At 38.4% G+C, this 18348-nt stretch overlaps 2 protein-coding genes across 2 annotated transcripts; both read left to right on the plus strand.

Moving 5' to 3' along the window:
* Positions 1–3448: 3448 nt before the first annotated feature.
* Positions 3449–7527, plus strand: LOC137627051 (golgin subfamily A member 6-like protein 22). The gene is made up of 2 exons (XM_068358034.1): positions 3449–7488; positions 7524–7527. The coding sequence occupies exons 1-2, from the start codon at positions 3449–3451 to the stop codon at positions 7525–7527; spliced, it is 4044 nt and encodes a 1347-aa protein (XP_068214135.1).
* A 1-nt stretch (position 7528) lies between these two features.
* Positions 7529–13060, plus strand: LOC137627052 (trichohyalin-like). The gene has a single exon (XM_068358035.1). The coding sequence runs from the start codon at positions 7760–7762 to the stop codon at positions 13058–13060; it is 5301 nt and encodes a 1766-aa protein (XP_068214136.1). The 5' UTR covers positions 7529–7759.
* Positions 13061–18348: the final 5288 nt, after the last annotated feature.

The following is an 18348-nucleotide window of genomic DNA, read 5'->3' on the forward strand; positions in this document are numbered from 1 at the left end:
ACTAATGTACGTCCGGTCAAAACGTTGAAAAAATAAATCCAATAAAATACAGAATTGGAGGTTTTATTGGAATATTGGAATATTCCAGATTCCCATTGTGGGAATGGTCGATTACCAAAAGCCTTCTCTCTATGGGAAGATGATTCCCACAATCTGGGAATGAAGGGGAAGAAATGGGAAGATTTTGGGGGGACAAAGAATTATTGTGGGTGGAGAGAGAGAGAGAGAGAGAGAGAGAGAGAGAGGAGAGAGAGGAGAGAGAGAGAGATCACTTCTATTTTACTTTCTGATGGTTCTGTAAACGAGATAGAGAGAGAGAGAGAGAGAGAGAGAGAGAGAGAGAGAGAGAGAGAGAGAGATAACTTCTATTTTACTTACTGATGGTTTTATAAACGAGAGAGAGAGAGAGAGAGAGAGAGAGAGAGAGAGAGAGAGAGAGAGAGAGAGAGAGAGAGAGAAAGAGAGAGATAACTTCTATTTTACTTACTGATGGTTCTATAAACAAGAGAGAGAGAGAGAGAGAGAGAGAGAGAGAGAGAGAGAGAGAGAGAGATCACTTCTATTTTACTTTCTGATGGTTTTATAAACGAGAGAGAGAGAGAGAGAGAGAGAGAGAGAGAGAGAGAGAGAGTGAGAGAGAGATCATTTCTATTTTACTTGCTGATGGTTCTATAAACGAGAGAGAGAGAGAGAGAGAGAGAGAGGAGAGAGAGAGAGAGAGAGGAGAGAGAGAGAGAGAGAGAGAGAGAGAGAGAGGGGGGGAATTGTTATACATACAAACACTGTATATATATATATATATATATATATATATATATATATATATATATATATATATATATATATATATATATATATATATATATATATGTGTGTGTGTGTGTGTGTGTGTGTGTGTGTGTTAACCTAAAAATGTTATTATAATAATAATAATAATAATAATAATAATAATAATAATAATAATAATAATAATAATAAAAACAAAACTATGTGAATTACATCATTGCTCGTCGAAGTATGACAAATGCCATTAATTCCCCGAGATGGCAAAATTAGGCAACTGGATGAGTTTGGCCCCGGGCCATATAAACAAGAGATTACCTCTCTCTCTCTCTCTCTCTCTCTCTCTCTCTCTCTCTCTCTCTCTCTCTCTCTCTCTCTCTCCCAATCGCCAAATTACCATAAACAAGATGGACGCTCTCAATTCGAATCCTTAGTTCGCTGAACCTCCGGTAGAGGACTCTGATGTGTGTGGTAGTCATGGAGAGTCTTTCATTTTGGTGGAGTTTAATAATAATAATAATAATAATAATAACAGCACGACAGACCGACAACTACATTCTGTACAGCTGTAAAAATTATGAATGAATCGCAAACAAACAAACAAACACACACATTTTCAAGCGCAAAATAAGAGAATTATTAGAATTAGACTGAAGAAGAACACGGAAAAAGGGGGACTTATAGTCAAACACATTATACTGCATATACACACGTGTGTATATATATGTATATATATATATGCATACATATATATATATATATATATGTATATATATATATATATATGTATATATATATATATATATATATATATATATATATATATATATATATATATATATATATATATATATATACTGTATCTACACTTATATAAGTACACATACATATATATATACATATATAGTGTATATATATATACATATATAGTGTGTATATATATGTATATATATATATATATATATATATATATATATATATATATATATATATATATATATATATATATATATGATGTTGAGCGCACTAGAAGAGTCGGAAGACCCAGACCTACATGGCTGAGGACTATGAAACGGGAAGTAGGAAATGATGGAAGGAGAAGTATTGATTTAAACCTCAAGATAGAGATGACTGGCGAAACCTAACCGAGGCCCTTTGCATCAAATGGCGTATGAGATGATGATGGAGAGAGAGAGAGAGAGAGAGAGAGAGAGAGATCCCTTCTATTTTACCTTCTGAAGATTTTATGAAAAGAGAGAGAGAGAGAGAGAGAGAGAGAGAGAGAGAGAGAGAGAGAGATTCCTTGTATTTTACCTTCTGAAGATTTTCTAAACTAGAGAGAGAGAGAGAGAGAGAGAGAGAGAGAGAGAGAGAGAGAGAGAGAGAGAGAGAGAGAGAGAGAGAAAGAGAGAGATCCATTCTATTTTACCTTCTGAAGATTTTATGAAGAAAGAAAGAAAGAGAGAGAGAGAGAGAGAGAGGAGAGAGAGAGAGAGAGAGAGAGAGAGAGAGAGAGATCCCTTCTATTTTACCTTCTGAAGATTTTATGAAAAGAGAGAGAGAGAGAGGAGAGAGAGAGAGAGAGAGAGAGAGAGAGAGAGAGAGATCCCTTCTATTTTACCTTCTGAAGATTTTATGAAAAGAGAGAGAGAGAGAGAGAGAGAGAGAGAGAGAGAGAGAGAGAGAGAGAGAGAGAGATTCCTTGTATTTTACCTTCTGAAGAATTTCTAAACTAGAGAGAGAGAGAGAGGAGAGAGAGAGAGAGAGAGAGAGAGAGAGAGAGAGATCCATTCTATTTTACCTTCTGGAGATTTTATGAAGAAAGAAAGAAAGAAAGAAAGAGAGAGAGAGAGAGAGAGAGAGAGAGAGAGAGAGAGAGAGAGAGAGAGAGATCCATTCTATTTTACCTTCTGAAGATTTTATGAAAAGAGAGAGAGAGAGAGAGAGAGGAGAGAGAGAGAGAGAGAGAGAGAGAGAGAGAGAGAGAGACTTTGAAACCGAGAAGAATTTCTGAACGATTCCAAAACATCTTCAGGTCTTCAGAAGGTTTTTCCTCCTGACGCCTTTCCCTCCGGGAAGGAATTGTTGCTCTCCTCTCATTCCCTTTCCTTCAATTTCCTTCTGTTTCTCTGTTTCTTTTTATCTATTCCTTTCGTTTTAATTCATAAAAAAACGCCCGTGTTATTAACTAATAAAATTTGTTACTGTAATTCAGTTTTCAGTCGAAATCCTAACAACGAAATTGATTGAAAACGAATGTGATCTTCCACGGAGAATCCAGAAGACAACACAGATTCTCCCGAAGACATTCAAGACGAAGAAGGCGCTTCTCCGGAGACCCCTGAGGATGTTTTCTCTCCGGAAGAATTCTCTGTCTTCCGCCAAAAATGCTTTTCCTCTTCAAGGTCATTTATCAAAGTATTTCTATACCTTTCTTTCTTCTTTCTTTCTTTCTTTCTTTCTATCTATCTATCTGTAGATAGATAGATAGATAAAATAAAACGGAAGGAACAGATAAAAAGAAAGAGAAAAATAATTAAAGAGAATCATAGAAGGAAAGCCCTGAAGTCGTTTCTGAAGTCTTCAAGAATCTTCGCGTACCAACTTCTGTTTTCTTTTTTCAAACGAAGCCACCTACAGACAAATTGTAATTCATCATAGAAATATGGCGAATATGAGTAAATACTTGTGTGTTGTTGTAGCTTTAAACTTTATTAACTTTGCCTGCAGAATGGGAACTTCAGCTTCCCCTTTGCCGGTAGAGGAATTTTATAATGTTATTATCGCCGGATCAATGAATTTGCTGGGCAAAGCAGCAAGTGAGATCCTAGCGAAATCGACGACGGAGGATGCCGAGGAGACGGGAACCATACGACTGAAACTAGCCCTTAGAAACAAGGAGCTACAAACTCCAACAGAGGAGAAAGAATACGAGACGTCCCAAATTGTTGGAGCTGGAAATGTTACTGAAAAAGATGACAACGTTGACGACCAAAGTGAGGAAATTGAGCGACTGCGACGGAAACTCTCTGAACTTAGAGAAAACGGCAGGAGGACCGCCGAGGAAGACTACGAATTCGCTAATATACTGACAGATCTGGTCAGAAATGGCGCTCTGAAAGACTTCCCCAAACCTTCTTTGCTGGAGGATTTCAACCGACAGCACACGTACGAGTTGTTCCTCCGACTTCAGAGGCAGGTCGAGAGGGAGAAGAAGCTCAACAAAACGTTGGAGAAACAGCTGATCACCGTCAAGGAGGAGGTTCAAGAGGCAAAGGAAAACGGAAAGTCTGGAAGAGAAGAGGATAAAGCTAATCTCTTTAGGCGAGAGATTGAGGATCTTCAAGAGATCTTGAGGGAGAAGGACGTATCAATCGCACAGATGAAAGAGGTGCTCTGTCAGAAGACCAAGATGAACCAACATTTGCAGTATGAACGTGACCGTTATGCGGAGCTATCTAAACAGAAGGACGACCGGCTTTGCTTCCTTGAGAAACAGCTCAATCGTGAGAAGAACAGCCACTTGCCAAAGGAAATTGAAGCGCTAACAATGGACTTGAAGAAGGCTAAAGACAGCTTGCGAGAAAACAAACAGCTCAATCGTGAGAAGAACAGCCACTTGCAAAAGGAAATTGAAGCGCTAACAATGGACTTGAAGAAGGCTAAAGACAGCTTGCGAGAAAACGAACGGATGTTAGTTGAAATGCGAGAACAAAAAGCAAGGATTGAAGATGAGTATCAGAGACATTTACAGGAAAGTCGACTTGAGACTTTGAAGATGTATAAGGAGGTTGCACATTGGCGAAAAGCAACATTTCTACTTTTTGAAGAGTTGCAGGCGGCTAAAGTACAATTGGAGGAAGAAAATAAACTTAAAAAAGATATAGAAGATGAGCTAACTATCGCAAAGGAAGAGGCAACTATCGCAAAGGAAGAGGCAAAGAATTTGGAGCAGGAGAAATTGGACATGAAAGTTAAGTTGGAGGAGTTTCAACTGGAAGCTTTAGGGACTAATGATCTCATTGGACCTCTGACAGAAGAAGAAAAAGAAATGGATGTACAAGGAAGAGCAAAACATAATGAAGGGTTCATGGAAGGGGAAAGGTTAACGGAAGAAACAGATGAAGAGGTACACAGACTTAATGAAGAGGTTCATACTCTTAATGAAGAGGTTCAAGCACTCAAACAGATAAACAATATCAAGGACAGCCAAGTTCAGCTGCTTGAACATGAGAAACTGCAAAAGGAGGAGCAAATTGAATACTTACATGACGAAACAATGGCAGTTAAAGAAGAGTTGAATCTCGAGAAGGAAGATAAAAACAAACTTAAAGAGGAGTTGATACTCAAGAAAGAAAAAGAAGACAGACTTGAAAAAATGTCCGAAGAGATTGAAACTATGGTCGACCAAATCAAAGAAGAAAAGAAAAGGCTGGAACAAAACTTAAAGGAGGAGGAGAAGAAAAGAAAGGAATCAGAAGATGAGGTTCATACTCTTAATGAAGAGGTTCATACTCTTAATGAAGAGGTTCAAGACCTCGAAATGAAAAACTATATCAAGGACTGCAAAATTCGGCAGCTTGAACATGAGAAACTGCAAAAGGAGGAGCAAATTGAATACTTACATGACGAAACAATGGCAGTTAAAGAAGAGTTGAATCTCGAGAAGGAAGATAAAAACAAACTTAAAGAGGAGTTGATACTCAAGAAAGAAAAAGAAGACAGACTTGAAAAAATCTCCGAAGAGCTTGAAACTATGGTCAAACAAAACATACAAGAAAAGAAAAGGCTGGAACAAAACTTAAAGGAGGAGGAGAAGAAAAGAAAGGAAGCAGAAGAAGAGGTTCATACTCTTAATGAAGAGGTTCAAGCACTCAAACAGATAAACAATATCAAGGACAGCCAAGTTCAGCTGCTTGAACATGAGAAACTGCAAAAGGAGGAGCAAATTGAATACTTACATGACGAAACAATGGCAGTTAAAGAAGAGTTGAATCTCGAGAAGGAAGATAAAAACAAACTTAAAGAGGAGTTGATACTCAAGAAAGAAAAAGAAGACAGACTTGAAAAAATGTCCGAAGAGATTGAAACTATGGTCGACCAAATCAAAGAAGAAAAGAAAAGGCTGGAACAAAACTTAAAGGAGGAGGAGAAGAAAAGAAAGGAATCAGAAGATGAGGTTCATACTCTTAATGAAGAGGTTCATACTCTTAATGAAGAGGTTCAAGACCTCGAAATGAAAAACTATATTAAGGACTGCAAAATTCGGCAGCTTGAACATGAGAAACTGCAAAAGGAGGAGCAAATTGAATACTTACATGACGAAACAATGGCAGTTAAAGAAGAGTTGAATCTCGAGAAGGAAGATAAAAACAAACTTAAAGAGGAGTTGATACTCAAGAAAGAAAAAGAAGACAGACTTGAAAAAATCTCCGAAGAGCTTGAAACTAAGGTCGAACAAAACAGGGAAGAAAAGAAAAGGCTGGAACAAAACTTAAAGGAGGAGGAGAAGAAAAGAAAGGAATCAGAAGATGAGGTTCATACTCTTAATGAAGAGGTTCATACTCTTAATGAAGAGGTTCAAGACCTCGAAATGAAAAACTATATCAAGGACTGCAAAATTCGGCAGCTTGAACATGAGAAACTGCAAAAGGAGGAGCAAATTGAATACTTACATGACGAAACAATGGCAGTTAAAGAAGAGTTGAATCTCGAGAAGGAAGATAAAAACAAACTTAAAGAGGAGTTGATACTCAAGAAAGAAAAAGAAGACAGACTTGAAAAAATGTCCGAAGAGATTGAAACTATGGTCGAACAAAACAGGGAAGAAAAGAAAAGGCTGGAACAAAACTTAAAGGAGGAGGAGAAGAAAAGAAAGAAAGCAGAGGATGAGGTTCATACTCTTAATGAAGAGGTCCAAGCACTCAAACAGATAAACAATATCAAGGACAGCCAAGTTCAGCTGCTTGAACATGAGAAACTGCAAAAGGAGGAGCAAATTGAATACTTACATGACGAAACAATGGCAGTTAAAGAAGAGTTGAATCTCGAGAAGGAAGATAAAAACAAACTTAAAGAGGAGTTGATACTCAAGAAAGAAAAAGAAGACAGACTTGAAAAAATGTTCGAAGAGATTGAAACTATGGTCGACCAAATCATACAAGAAAAGAAAAGGCTGGAACAACACTTAAAGGAGGAGGAGAAGAAAAGAAAGGAAGCAGAAGAGGTTCATACTCTTAATGAAGAGGTTCAAGCACTCAAACAGATAAACAATATCAAGGACAGCCAAGTTCAGCTGCTTGAACAGGAGAAACTGCAAAAGGAGGAGCAAATTGAATACTTACATGACGAAACAATGGCAGTTAAAGAAGAGTTGAATCTCGAGAAGGAAGATAAAAACAAACTTAAAGAGGAGTTGATACTCAAGAAAGAAAAAGAAGACAGACTTGAAAAAATCTCCGAAGAGCTTGAAACTATGGTCAAACAAAACATACAAGAAAAGAAAAGGCTGGAACAAAACTTAAAGGAGGAGGAGAAGAAAAGAAAGGAGGCAGAAGAAGAGGTTCATACTCTTAATGAAGAGGTTCATACTCTTAATGAAGAGGTTCATACTCTTAATGAAGAGGTTCAAGACCTCGAAATGAAAAACTATATCAAGGACTGCAAAATTCGGCAGCTTGAACATGAGAAACTGCAAAAGGAGGAGCAAATTGAATACTTACATGACGAAACAATGGCAGTTAAAGAAGAGTTGAATCTCGAGAAGGAAGATAAAAACAAACTTAAAGAGGAGTTGATACTCAAGAAAGAAAAAGAAGACAGACTTGAAAAAATCTCCGAAGAGCTTGAAACTAAGGTCGAACAAAACAGGGAAGAAAAGAAAAGGCTGGAACAAAACTTAAAGGAGGAGGAGAAGAAAAGAAAGGAATCAGAAGATGAGATTCATACTCTTAATGAAGAGGTTCAAGACCTCGAAATGAAAAACTATATTAAGGACTGCAAAATTCGGCAGCTTGAACATGAGAAACTGCAAAAGGAGGAGCAAATTGAATACTTACATGACGAAACAATGGCAGTTAAAGAAGAGTTGAATCTCGAGAAGGAAGATAAAAACAAACTTAAAGAGGAGTTGATACTCAAGAAAGAAAAAGAAGACAGACTTGAAAAAATCTCCGAAGAGCTTGAAACTAAGGTCGAACAAAACAGGGAAGAAAAGAAAAGGCTGGAACAAAACTTAAAGGAGGAGGAGAAGAAAAGAAAGGAAGCAGAAGAAGAGGTTCATACTCTTAATGAAGAGGTTCATACTCTTAATGAAGAGGTTCAAGCACTCAAACAGATAAACAATATCAAGGACAGCCAAGTTCAGCTGCTTGAACAGGAGAAACTGCAAAAGGAGGAGCAAATTGAATACTTACATGACGAAACAATGGCAGTAAAAGAAGAGTTGAATCTCGAGAAGGAAGATAAAAACAAACTTAAAGAGGAGTTGATACTCAAGAGAGAAAAAGAAGACAGACTTGAAAAAATCTCTGAAGAGCTTGAAACTATGGTCGAAAAAAACATACAAGAAAAGAAAAGGCTGGAACAAAACTTAAAGGAGGAGGAGAAGAAAAGAAAGGAAGCAGAAGAAGAGGTTCATACTCTTAATGAAGAGGTTCAAGCACTCAAACAGATAAACAATATCAAGGACAGCCAAGTTCAGCTGCTTGAACATGAGAAACTGCAAAAGGAGGAGCAAATTGAATACTTACATGACGAAACAATGGCAGTTAAAGAAGAGTTGAATCTCGAGAAGGAAGATAAAAACAAACTTAAAGAGGAGTTGATACTCAAGAAAGAAAAAGAAGACAGACTTGAAAAAATCTCTGAAGAGCTTGAAACTAAGGTCGAACAAAACAGGGAAGAAAAGAAAAGGCTGGAACAAAACTTAAAGGAGGAGGAGAAGAAAAGAAAGGAAGCAGAAGAAGAGGTTCATACTCTTAATGAAGAGGTTCATACTCTTAATGAAGAGGTTCAAGCACTCAAACAGATAAACAATATCAAGGACAGCCAAGTTCAGCTGCTTGAACAGGAGAAACTGCAAAAGGAGGAGCAAATTGAATACTTACATGACGAAACAATGGCAGTAAAAGAAGAGTTGAATCTCGAGAAGGAAGATAAAAACAAACTTAAAGAGGAGTTGATACTCAAGAGAGAAAAAGAAGACAGACTTGAAAAAATCTCTGAAGAGCTTGAAACTATGGTCGAAAAAAACATACAAGAAAAGAAAAGGCTGGAACAAAACTTAAAGGAGGAGGAGAAGAAAAGAAAGGAAGCAGAAGAAGAGGTTCATACTCTTAATGAAGAGGTTCAAGCACTCAAACAGATAAACAATATCAAGGACAGCCAAGTTCAGCTGCTTGAACATGAGAAACTGCAAAAGGAGGAGCAAATTGAATACTTACATGACGAAACAATGGCAGTTAAAGAAGAGTTGAATCTCGAGAAGGAAGATAAAAACAAACTTAAAGAGGAGTTGATACTCAAGAAAGAAAAAGAAGACAGACTTGAAAAAATCTCCGAAGAGCTTGAAACTAAGGTCGAACAAAACAGGGAAGAAAAGAAAAGGCTGGAACAAAACTTAAAGGAGGAGGAGAAGAAAAGAAAGGAAGCAGAAGAAGAGGTTCATACTCTTAATGAAGAGGTTCATACTCTTAATGAAGAGGTTCAAGACCTCGAAATGAAAAACTATATTAAGGACTGCAAAATTCGGCAGCTTGAACATGAGAAACTGCAAAAGGAGAAGCAAATTGAATACTTACATGACGAAACAATGGCAGTTAAAGAAGAGTTGAATCTCGAGAAGGAAGATAAAAACAAACTTAAAGAGGAGTTGATACTCAAGAAAGAAAAAGAAGACAGACTTGAAAAAATCTCCGAAGAGCTTGAAACTAAGGTCGAACAAAACAGGGAAGAAAAGAAAAGGCTGGAACAAAACTTAAAGGAGGAGGAGAAGAAAAGAAAGGAAGCAGAAGAAGAGGTTCATACTCTTAATGAAGAGGTTCATACTCTTAATGAAGAGGTTCAAGACCTCGAAATGAAAAACTATATTAAGGACTGCAAAATTCGGCAGCTTGAACATGAGAAACTGCAAAAGGAGGAGCAAATTGAATACTTACATGACGAAACAATGGCAGTTAAAGAAGAGTTGAATCTCGAGAAGGAAGATAAAAACAAACTTAAAGAGGAGTTGATACTCAAGAAAGAAAAAGAAGACAGACTTGAAAAAATGTTCGAGGAGATTGAAACTATGGTCGACCAAATCATACAAGAAAAGAAAAGGCTGGAACAAAACTTAAAGGAGGAGGAGAAGAAAAGAAAGGAAGCAGAAGAAGAGGTTCATACTCTTAATGAAGAGGTTCAAGCAGTCAAACAGATAAACAATATCAAGGACAGCCAAGTTCAGCTGCTTGAACAGGAGAAACTGCAAAAGGAGGAGCAAATTGAATACTTACATGACGAAACAATGGCAGTTAAAGAAGAGTTGAATCTCGAGAAGGAAGATAAAAACAAACTTAAAGAGGAGTTGATACTCAAGAAAGAAAAAGAAGACAGACTTGAAAAAATCTCCGAAGAGCTTGAAACTATGGTCGAACAAAACAGGGAAGAAAAGAAAAGGCTGGAACAAAACTTAAAGGAAGAGGAGAAGACAAGAAAGGAAGCAGAAGAAGAGGTTCATACTCTTAATGAAGAGGTTCAAGCAGTCAAACAGATAAACAATATCAAGGACAGCCAAGTTCAGCTGCTTGAACAGGAGAAACTGCAAAAGGAGGAGCAAATTGAATACTTACATGACGAAACAATGGCAGTTAAAGAAGAGTTGAATCTCGAGAAGGAAGATAAAAACAAACTTAAAGAGGAGTTGATACTCAAGAAAGAAAAAGAAGACAGACTTGAAAAAATCTCCGAAGAGCTTGAAACTAAGGTCGAACAAAACAGGGAAGAAAAGAAAAGGCTGGAACAAAAGTTAAAGGAGGAGGAGAAGACAAGAAAGGAAGCAGAGGATGAGATTCATACTCTTAATGAAGAGGTTCAAGACCTCGAAATGAAAAACTATATCAAGGACTGCAAAATTCGGCAGCTTGAACATGAGAAACTGCAAAAGGAGGAGCAAATTGAATACTTACAAGACGAAACAATAGCAGTTAAAGAAGAGTTGAATCTCGAGAAGGAAGATAAAAACAAACTTAAAGAGGAGTTGATACTCAAGAAAGAAAAAGAAGACAGACTTGAAAAAATCTCCGAAGAGCTTGAAACTATGGTCGAACAAACCATACAAGAAAAGAAAAGGCTGGAACAACACTTAAAGGAAGAGGAGAAGACAAGAAAGGAAGCAGAAGAAGAGGTTCGTACTCTTAATGAAGAGGTTCAAGCACTCAAACAGATAAACAATATCAAAGACAGCCAAGTTCGGCTGCTTGAACAGGAGAAACTGCAAAAGGAGGAGCAAATTGAATACTTACATGACGAAACAATGGCAGTAAAAGAAGAGTTGAATCTCGAGAAGGAAGATAAAAACAAACTTAAAGAGGAGTTGATACTCAAGAAAGAAAAAGAAGACAGACTTGAAAAAATGTCCGAAGAGCTTGAAACTATGGTCAAACAAAACATACAAGAAAAGAAAAGGCTGGAACAAAACTTAAAGGATGAGGAGAAGAAAAGAAAGGAAGCAGAAGAAGAGGTTCATACTCTTAATGAAGAGGTTCAAGACCTCGAAATGAAAAACTATATTAAGGACTGCAAAATTCGGCAGCTTGAACATGAGAAACTGCAAAAGGAGGAGCAAATTGAATACTTACATGACGAAACAATGGCAGTTAAAGAAGAGTTGAATCTCGAGAAGGAAGATAAAAACAAACTTAAAGAGGAGTTGATACTCAAGAAAGAAAAAGAAGACAGACTTGAAAAAATGTTCGAAGAGATTGAAACTATGGTCGACCAAATCATACAAGAAAAGAAAAGGCTGGAACAAAACTTAAAGGAGGAGGAGAAGAAAAGAAAGGAAGCAGAAGAAGAGGTTCATACTCTTAATGAAGAGGTTCAAGCAGTCAAACAGATAAACAATATCAAGGACAGCCAAGTTCAGCTGCTTGAACAGGAGAAACTGCAAAAGGAGGAGCAAATTGAATACTTACATGACGAAACAATGGCAGTTAAAGAAGAGTTGAATCTCGAGAAGGAAGATAAAAACAAACTTAAAGAGGAGTTGATACTCAAGAAAGAAAAAGAAGACAGACTTGAAAAAATCTCCGAAGAGCTTGAAACTATGGTCGAACAAAACAGGGAAGAAAAGAAAAGGCTGGAACAAAACTTAAAGGAGGAGGAGAAGAAAAGAGAGGAAGCAGAGGATGAGGTTCATACTCTTAATGAAGAGGTTCAAGCACTCAAACAGATAAACAATATCAAGGACAGCCAAGTTCAGCTGCTTGAACAGGAGAAACTGGAGAAGGAGAATGGACTTTCCTATTGGAAGAAGGAATCCATGGTAACTGATAAGGAGTTGAAGGATACTAAAGTCGAACTGGAGGAAGAGAAGACACTCAGAAAGGAGATAGAAAGAAAGCTAACTCTCCTGGAGGAAAGAATGAAAGCCCTTGAGGAAGAAACACCCATAGAGGTGCTAATTGAAGAACTATTGAATGGGAGTGAGGACATTTTTGCTCCAGAGAATGAGGATCCTCTGACATGGCAAGATGGCCAAAATTCAGACGTGAAACTTAGACTGGAGGACGTTTTTGCTCCAGAGAATGAGGATCCTCTGACATGGCAATATGGCCGACGTTCAGACGTGAAACTTAGACTGGAGGACGTTTTTGCTCCAGAGAATGAGGATATGAAGGAGCCAGAGAAAATCAAGAAGAGAAGACTCCAGAATTGTCTAAAGAATTTCATTTGTTTATGCCCTTGTATCATTCCAATTCTTATAAGAAGAGCAGCAATTAATATAAATAATCCTGATGGAATTAAAAAGTTGCTTATGGAAATTAAGGATTCAATTCAACATTCTGAAAGAGAAATTGAAAGGGGTGAAGAAGAGATGGAAATGTCTAATGCAGATATGATACAAGAGGACAGACTGGGAATGGAAACAGGAGTTCATTTGGATACCCTGGAGACAAAGTTAGAAAGTCTTGAGCTAAACATTTTGGCCAACATGGATGATATTGACTCTGCTCAAAAATTGGCTGAGGAATTGAACGATTTGTTGAATAAGTTGGAAGAAAATGTCACGGAGTAAGGAGTGAAAGGAACAATTTAAAAAATAAAAAAAATATAAAAACCTAAAAATTCCCCCAAAAAATATAAAAACTACAAAATCCAAAAAAAATATAAAACTGAACATTCAAAGCAGGAAGAAGAAGAAGAAGAAGAAAAAGAAGAAGACGACCCTGGAAGGATGCCTGGCCTAACTGCCCAGCTTGAAGGCCACTTGGGACAACCCAGAGAACAGGCCCTGCAGAGGGAAGAAACTTTGCTTTTTCTAGTATGCTTTGTACCTTGATGGGGGTGTACAGGACCTTTGTCAAGTGTACAAATGGTCGGATATCTGGATCTATTCTTTCGGATACCAACCTTCGGGTGGTTCTGGGGGAATAATCTAGAAGACCGGCTCTGCAGAGGGAACTAGCTCTGTTTCTTCTAGTATGCATGGGACTTGTCCTCGTGGGTTGGTCCAAGGCCCTTCAGCTGGGGAGGAAGGAGAGACGTCTTCTCCAGGGAGGTTTGTCTGCGGAGGTCAATCTCCAATGTCTCAAGAAAATAAAAAATAAATAAAAAATCAACCCAAAAATATAAAACTGAACATTCAAAAGAAGAAGAAGAAGAAGAAGAAGAAGAAGAAGAAGAAGAAGAAGAAGAAGAAGAAGAAGAAGAAGACAACCCTGGAAGGACGCCTGGCCTAACTGCCTAGCTTGAAGGCCACTTGGAAACAACCCAGAGGACAGGCCCTGCAGAGGGAAGAAACTTTGCTTTTTCTAGTATGCTTTGTACCTTGATGGGGGTGTACAGGACCTCTGTCAAGTGTACAATGGTCGGATATCTGGATCTATTCTTTCGGATACCAACCTTCGGGTGGTTCTGGGGGAATAATCTAGAAGACCGGCTCTGCAGAGGGAACTAGCTCTGTTTCTTCTAGTATGCAGGGGACTTGTCCTCATGGGTTGGTCCAAGGCCCTTCAGCTGGGGAGGAAGGAGAGACGTCTTCTCCAGGGAGGTTTGTCTGCGGAGGTAACCATCCAATGTGTCCAATTGGATGGTTTGAAAATAGAAAAAATCCAAAAAAAGAGGTTGGGAGGGAGGGTCGTGGGAACCAAGCCTGGAAACGGGCTGAACCCGCCTGATGAGCCCTTTGGTAAGGGCGAAACCCTTCTAGGTGTACTAGTAGTAGTAGTAGCTTATAAGGAAGAAAAGTTGAATATATATATATATATATATATATATATATATATATATATATATATATATATATATATATATATACACATACATAAAACAACAAATCCATCCGTATCTAGTCCATCGCAGGACAAAGGTCTCAGACCAGTTTTCATCACCACGGTGGCCAGTGCGGATAGGTGATGGTGGGAGATTTGGTCTGATCGTTCACAGCAAACCGACTTAGTATGGGTGGCCCTGACTAGTACAACTTTGCTGATCATGTCGATACACAAACCCTTTCACAAGGTTAAGGTATCCCCACTCAGAAGGGATATATATATATATATATATATATATATATATATATATATATATATATATATATACATATATATATATATATATGAAACAGTTTGTGTATCGACATGATCAGCAAAGTTGTACTAGTCAGGGCCGCCCATACTAAGTTGGTTTGCTGTGAACGATCAGACCAAATCTCCCACCATCACCTATCCGCACTGGCCACCGTGGTGATGAAAACTGGTCTGAGACCTTTGTCCTGCGATGGACTAGAAACGGATGGATTTGCTGTTTCATGTATGTGTATGATATATATATATGTATACATATATATATATATATATATATATATATATATATATATATATATATATATATATATATATATATACACGTGTGTATATATATATATATATATATATATATATATATATATATATATATATATATATATATATATATATTTATACATATATTTGTATGTCATGTAAAGGAGAAAATTTCACATTGAGTAAGTTGATATATGTGTGTGATTAGGTATTTTGTGAGTTTTGTTAGTTAGTTAAACGATAGGAGAGAGAGAGAGAGAGAGAGAGAGAGAGAGAGAGAGAGACTCGAAAGCCAATGTTTGTGAAAAGTGCTTATGTTGCATTTCAGTTAGGCTAAACAGGGCCCAAACGATCAAAACATATCGCGATTCGCCTGCCAGCGTGATGCAGGTAAAGACTTCACCATCACGTCAGAAGAGGGGACCGATAAAACACAAGAACAGACGCATGATGCGACGTCGTTACAACGCCCTTGTTCTGGGCTACTTAAGCCGATGGAGGGATTGAAGAGGCGGCTCTTTCCTAGAGGTAATCCTTCCTCCCCCGTCCTGGGGCGAGGCCCCACACCAAGTGCCGCGCTGGCAGGCACTTCCTAAACGTCAATGGGACCAGGTTCCCTTTCAGCCAACGATTTACCTTCCATCCGGGGGATGACGAATTAGAGAACTATCAGATAAGATCCAAGAAGGTAGATTGAAGTAGACTGAGGTGGTATGGTCATGTCATGAAAAGAGATGAACAGTATATTGGGAGGAGAGTGATGGAAATGGAGGTACAGGGAATGAGAAGGACAGGGAGACCAAAGCGAAGGTGGGTGGACTGTATCAAGGGTGACCTTCGATCAAAGGGATTAACCGGTGATGAAGTGTGGGACAGAGGTAGATGGAGAAAGCTGGCCAGAAACATCGACCCCACATAGAAGTGGGAAAAGATGCAGGCATAGAAGAAGAAGAAGAACAAGAAGAAGAAGAAGAAGAAGAGGCGGTAATAGGCATCTAATTCGAAGCCGACGCGAATGATACACAGTCCGTACGATGCGTTAATTCCTAAAAAAACACCAACTATGAGAAAAGATTTACATTTAATTTTCGTTTCTGGGGATATATGAGAATCTATCACTCCACTCTGGGTTCTAAATTCAATAGAGGTTAGCCGAATTAGTTACATTCAGAGAGAGAGAGAGAGAGAGAGAGAGAGAGAGAGAGAGAGAGAGAGAGAGAGAGAGAGAGAGAGAGATTTGAATGGAGTCAGGTTTCCTGAATAGCTAAATACAGCCGTGTAATCTGACTAGGGTCTAAGCGCTTGCTGCTTTCAAATGATGGTCAATGGCCACTTTGCTTGCAGAGAGAGAGAGAGAGAGAGAGAGAGAGAGAGAGAGAGAGAGAATTCTCCAATTGGATGCAATTCTATCATGTTACAAACAATCCTTCCTTAAAAAAAGTCAATATCTCTATATCAACATCCCAGAGTTCTGTCTGCATTAAAATATTTATTGCAAACACCTTTTTACACTCCATATCAAGATGGTCAATCTTCAAGTTAATTCAAATAAACCTACGTGTTCAGAAGTTGGAAGGGTAACCCTGAACACATAATGGATAGGCGGTGGGACTCACAACCACATATCCGAAGAACTTAATGAAAACAGAAAAATAGCAGCTTCTAGAGCTACATACAGGTATATAGGTAACTCCTACGTTTGTTGTAAGGTCCAGAGCAAATATGTGGTCGAGTTTATTTTGTTTAATTCTTACAGATGCATAAATTTAACCTTTTGAAATACAAGGGTTTTCTTTAATTCTCAGATGATGATAATATCGACATAAATATGGAAAACAATAAAGTTGGCTGATTCCCACTACATGTCTGTGCCACATCTTGACCTCGTAGATTAAAGATTACAGATACAGAGCGGAGCTGTACACATGGGTCAGGTAGACTGTAAGACCCAGCATTTTGCCAATACACGTCTGCATCACTTTTTGTCTTTGTAGATCTAATACTAGACAACAGAAGAACAACAGAAAGTGACGAAGTAAAGCTGGCTGATTCTCACTACATGTCTGTGCCATATCTTGGCTTCATGAATTCAAGATTACAGAAGAGAGCTGTCCATATAGGCCATGGAGACTGTAAGACAAAGCAAATTGAAAAATGTCTGCATCACTTTTTGTCTTTGTAGATTTAATACTGGAATTAGAGTTAGGTGCTAAAGTATGTATATGCAGAACAGCTAATTAGGAACAACACATGAAATAAACCAATAATTCCAAGATAAAAACTGCACTGGCTGCTGTTGCGTTTGTTTGTGGATTAGGATTCATGAAATATTTGCCATATGGCCAAGTAATGAGGCTAAGGAAGGTCATTCATTCCTCAGATGCAACTGAGTGAAAATCCCGCAGTTTAATACGAAGTAAGTTAGAAGACATTGCACGGTAAGATGGGAGAAAGAAGCGACAATGGAAATAAAGTTGTGGGCTAGATAAAGCCGCAATTAGAGGCCAGTGGGAAGATGATGCAATGACCTTTTAGAAAGGGACAGTACCCACCAAATTTAGGGTACGGCCACACCAAACGTGATGAGCATAGAAGTTGCAGGCAAGAGGTTTGCTTGGGCAATATTTAACAAATTGCATCTAGTGTAGATGTTCACATCGGAAAGCGTGAAGGCTTGACCCTCTTTGGTTGGCGCTGAGCGACGTGACATGTTTTAAAATGCTGCGGCAGTTCCCAGCGTCTTAACCCATGACGACACAATTTCCCATCGAGTAATGACATACTTGGATAGATGGAAAGCTTCAAGTTCTGAGTTTGATGCGTTGGAGGGTGGCTTTTCTGATGTGGCCGTGAGTCGCTTTGTCTCTGTTTTTCTGATGTGGCTGTGTGTCACTTTGTCCCTGCTTTTCTGATGTGGCTGTGTGTCGCCATGTCTCTGTTTTTCTGATGTGGCTGTGTGTCGCTTTGTCCCTGTTTTTCTGATGTGGCTGTGTGTCGCTTTGTCTCTGTTTTTCTGATGTGGTTGTGTGTCGCTTTATCGCTGCTTTGCCACCCAAGTCACACCTCTACCTCGAAGCTCATCGCATCCAGCGTAGCCTTACCCTAGGGGGGTTTGGCTCTGAAGAAATCCTAAATCAGGAAAAATTACTATATGGCATCACAACGATGGCAATAATACACCTGTTGTACCACCGGTGCTCTGATCAGCTAAGCCAGTACGCAACCCTCAGTATATCCGCGTTAAATGGTGTGGGTCCAACAACCTCATCCCTAAAACACATAGATGAAACCATTATTGGAAAAATGGAACCCTTCTACATTAGGAAATAAAATTTTTAAAGATCTCGTGACTTCAGTGATTCCTTTTGACGTTAGGTTGCTATCGGCCTGACCTTTTCCACAAGGGCACAACACGATTCAGTCGACTTACTATCAGGTACAAATTCCTTGTTTAGGCCATATGCGTCATTCACAATACGTTAGGTTGATGTCCTGTACACGCCTGACAATATACTGTATA

Source organism: Palaemon carinicauda, chromosome 34 (assembly GCF_036898095.1).
Source record: "Palaemon carinicauda isolate YSFRI2023 chromosome 34, ASM3689809v2, whole genome shotgun sequence".
Lineage (NCBI taxonomy): Eukaryota > Metazoa > Arthropoda > Malacostraca > Decapoda > Palaemonidae > Palaemon > Palaemon carinicauda.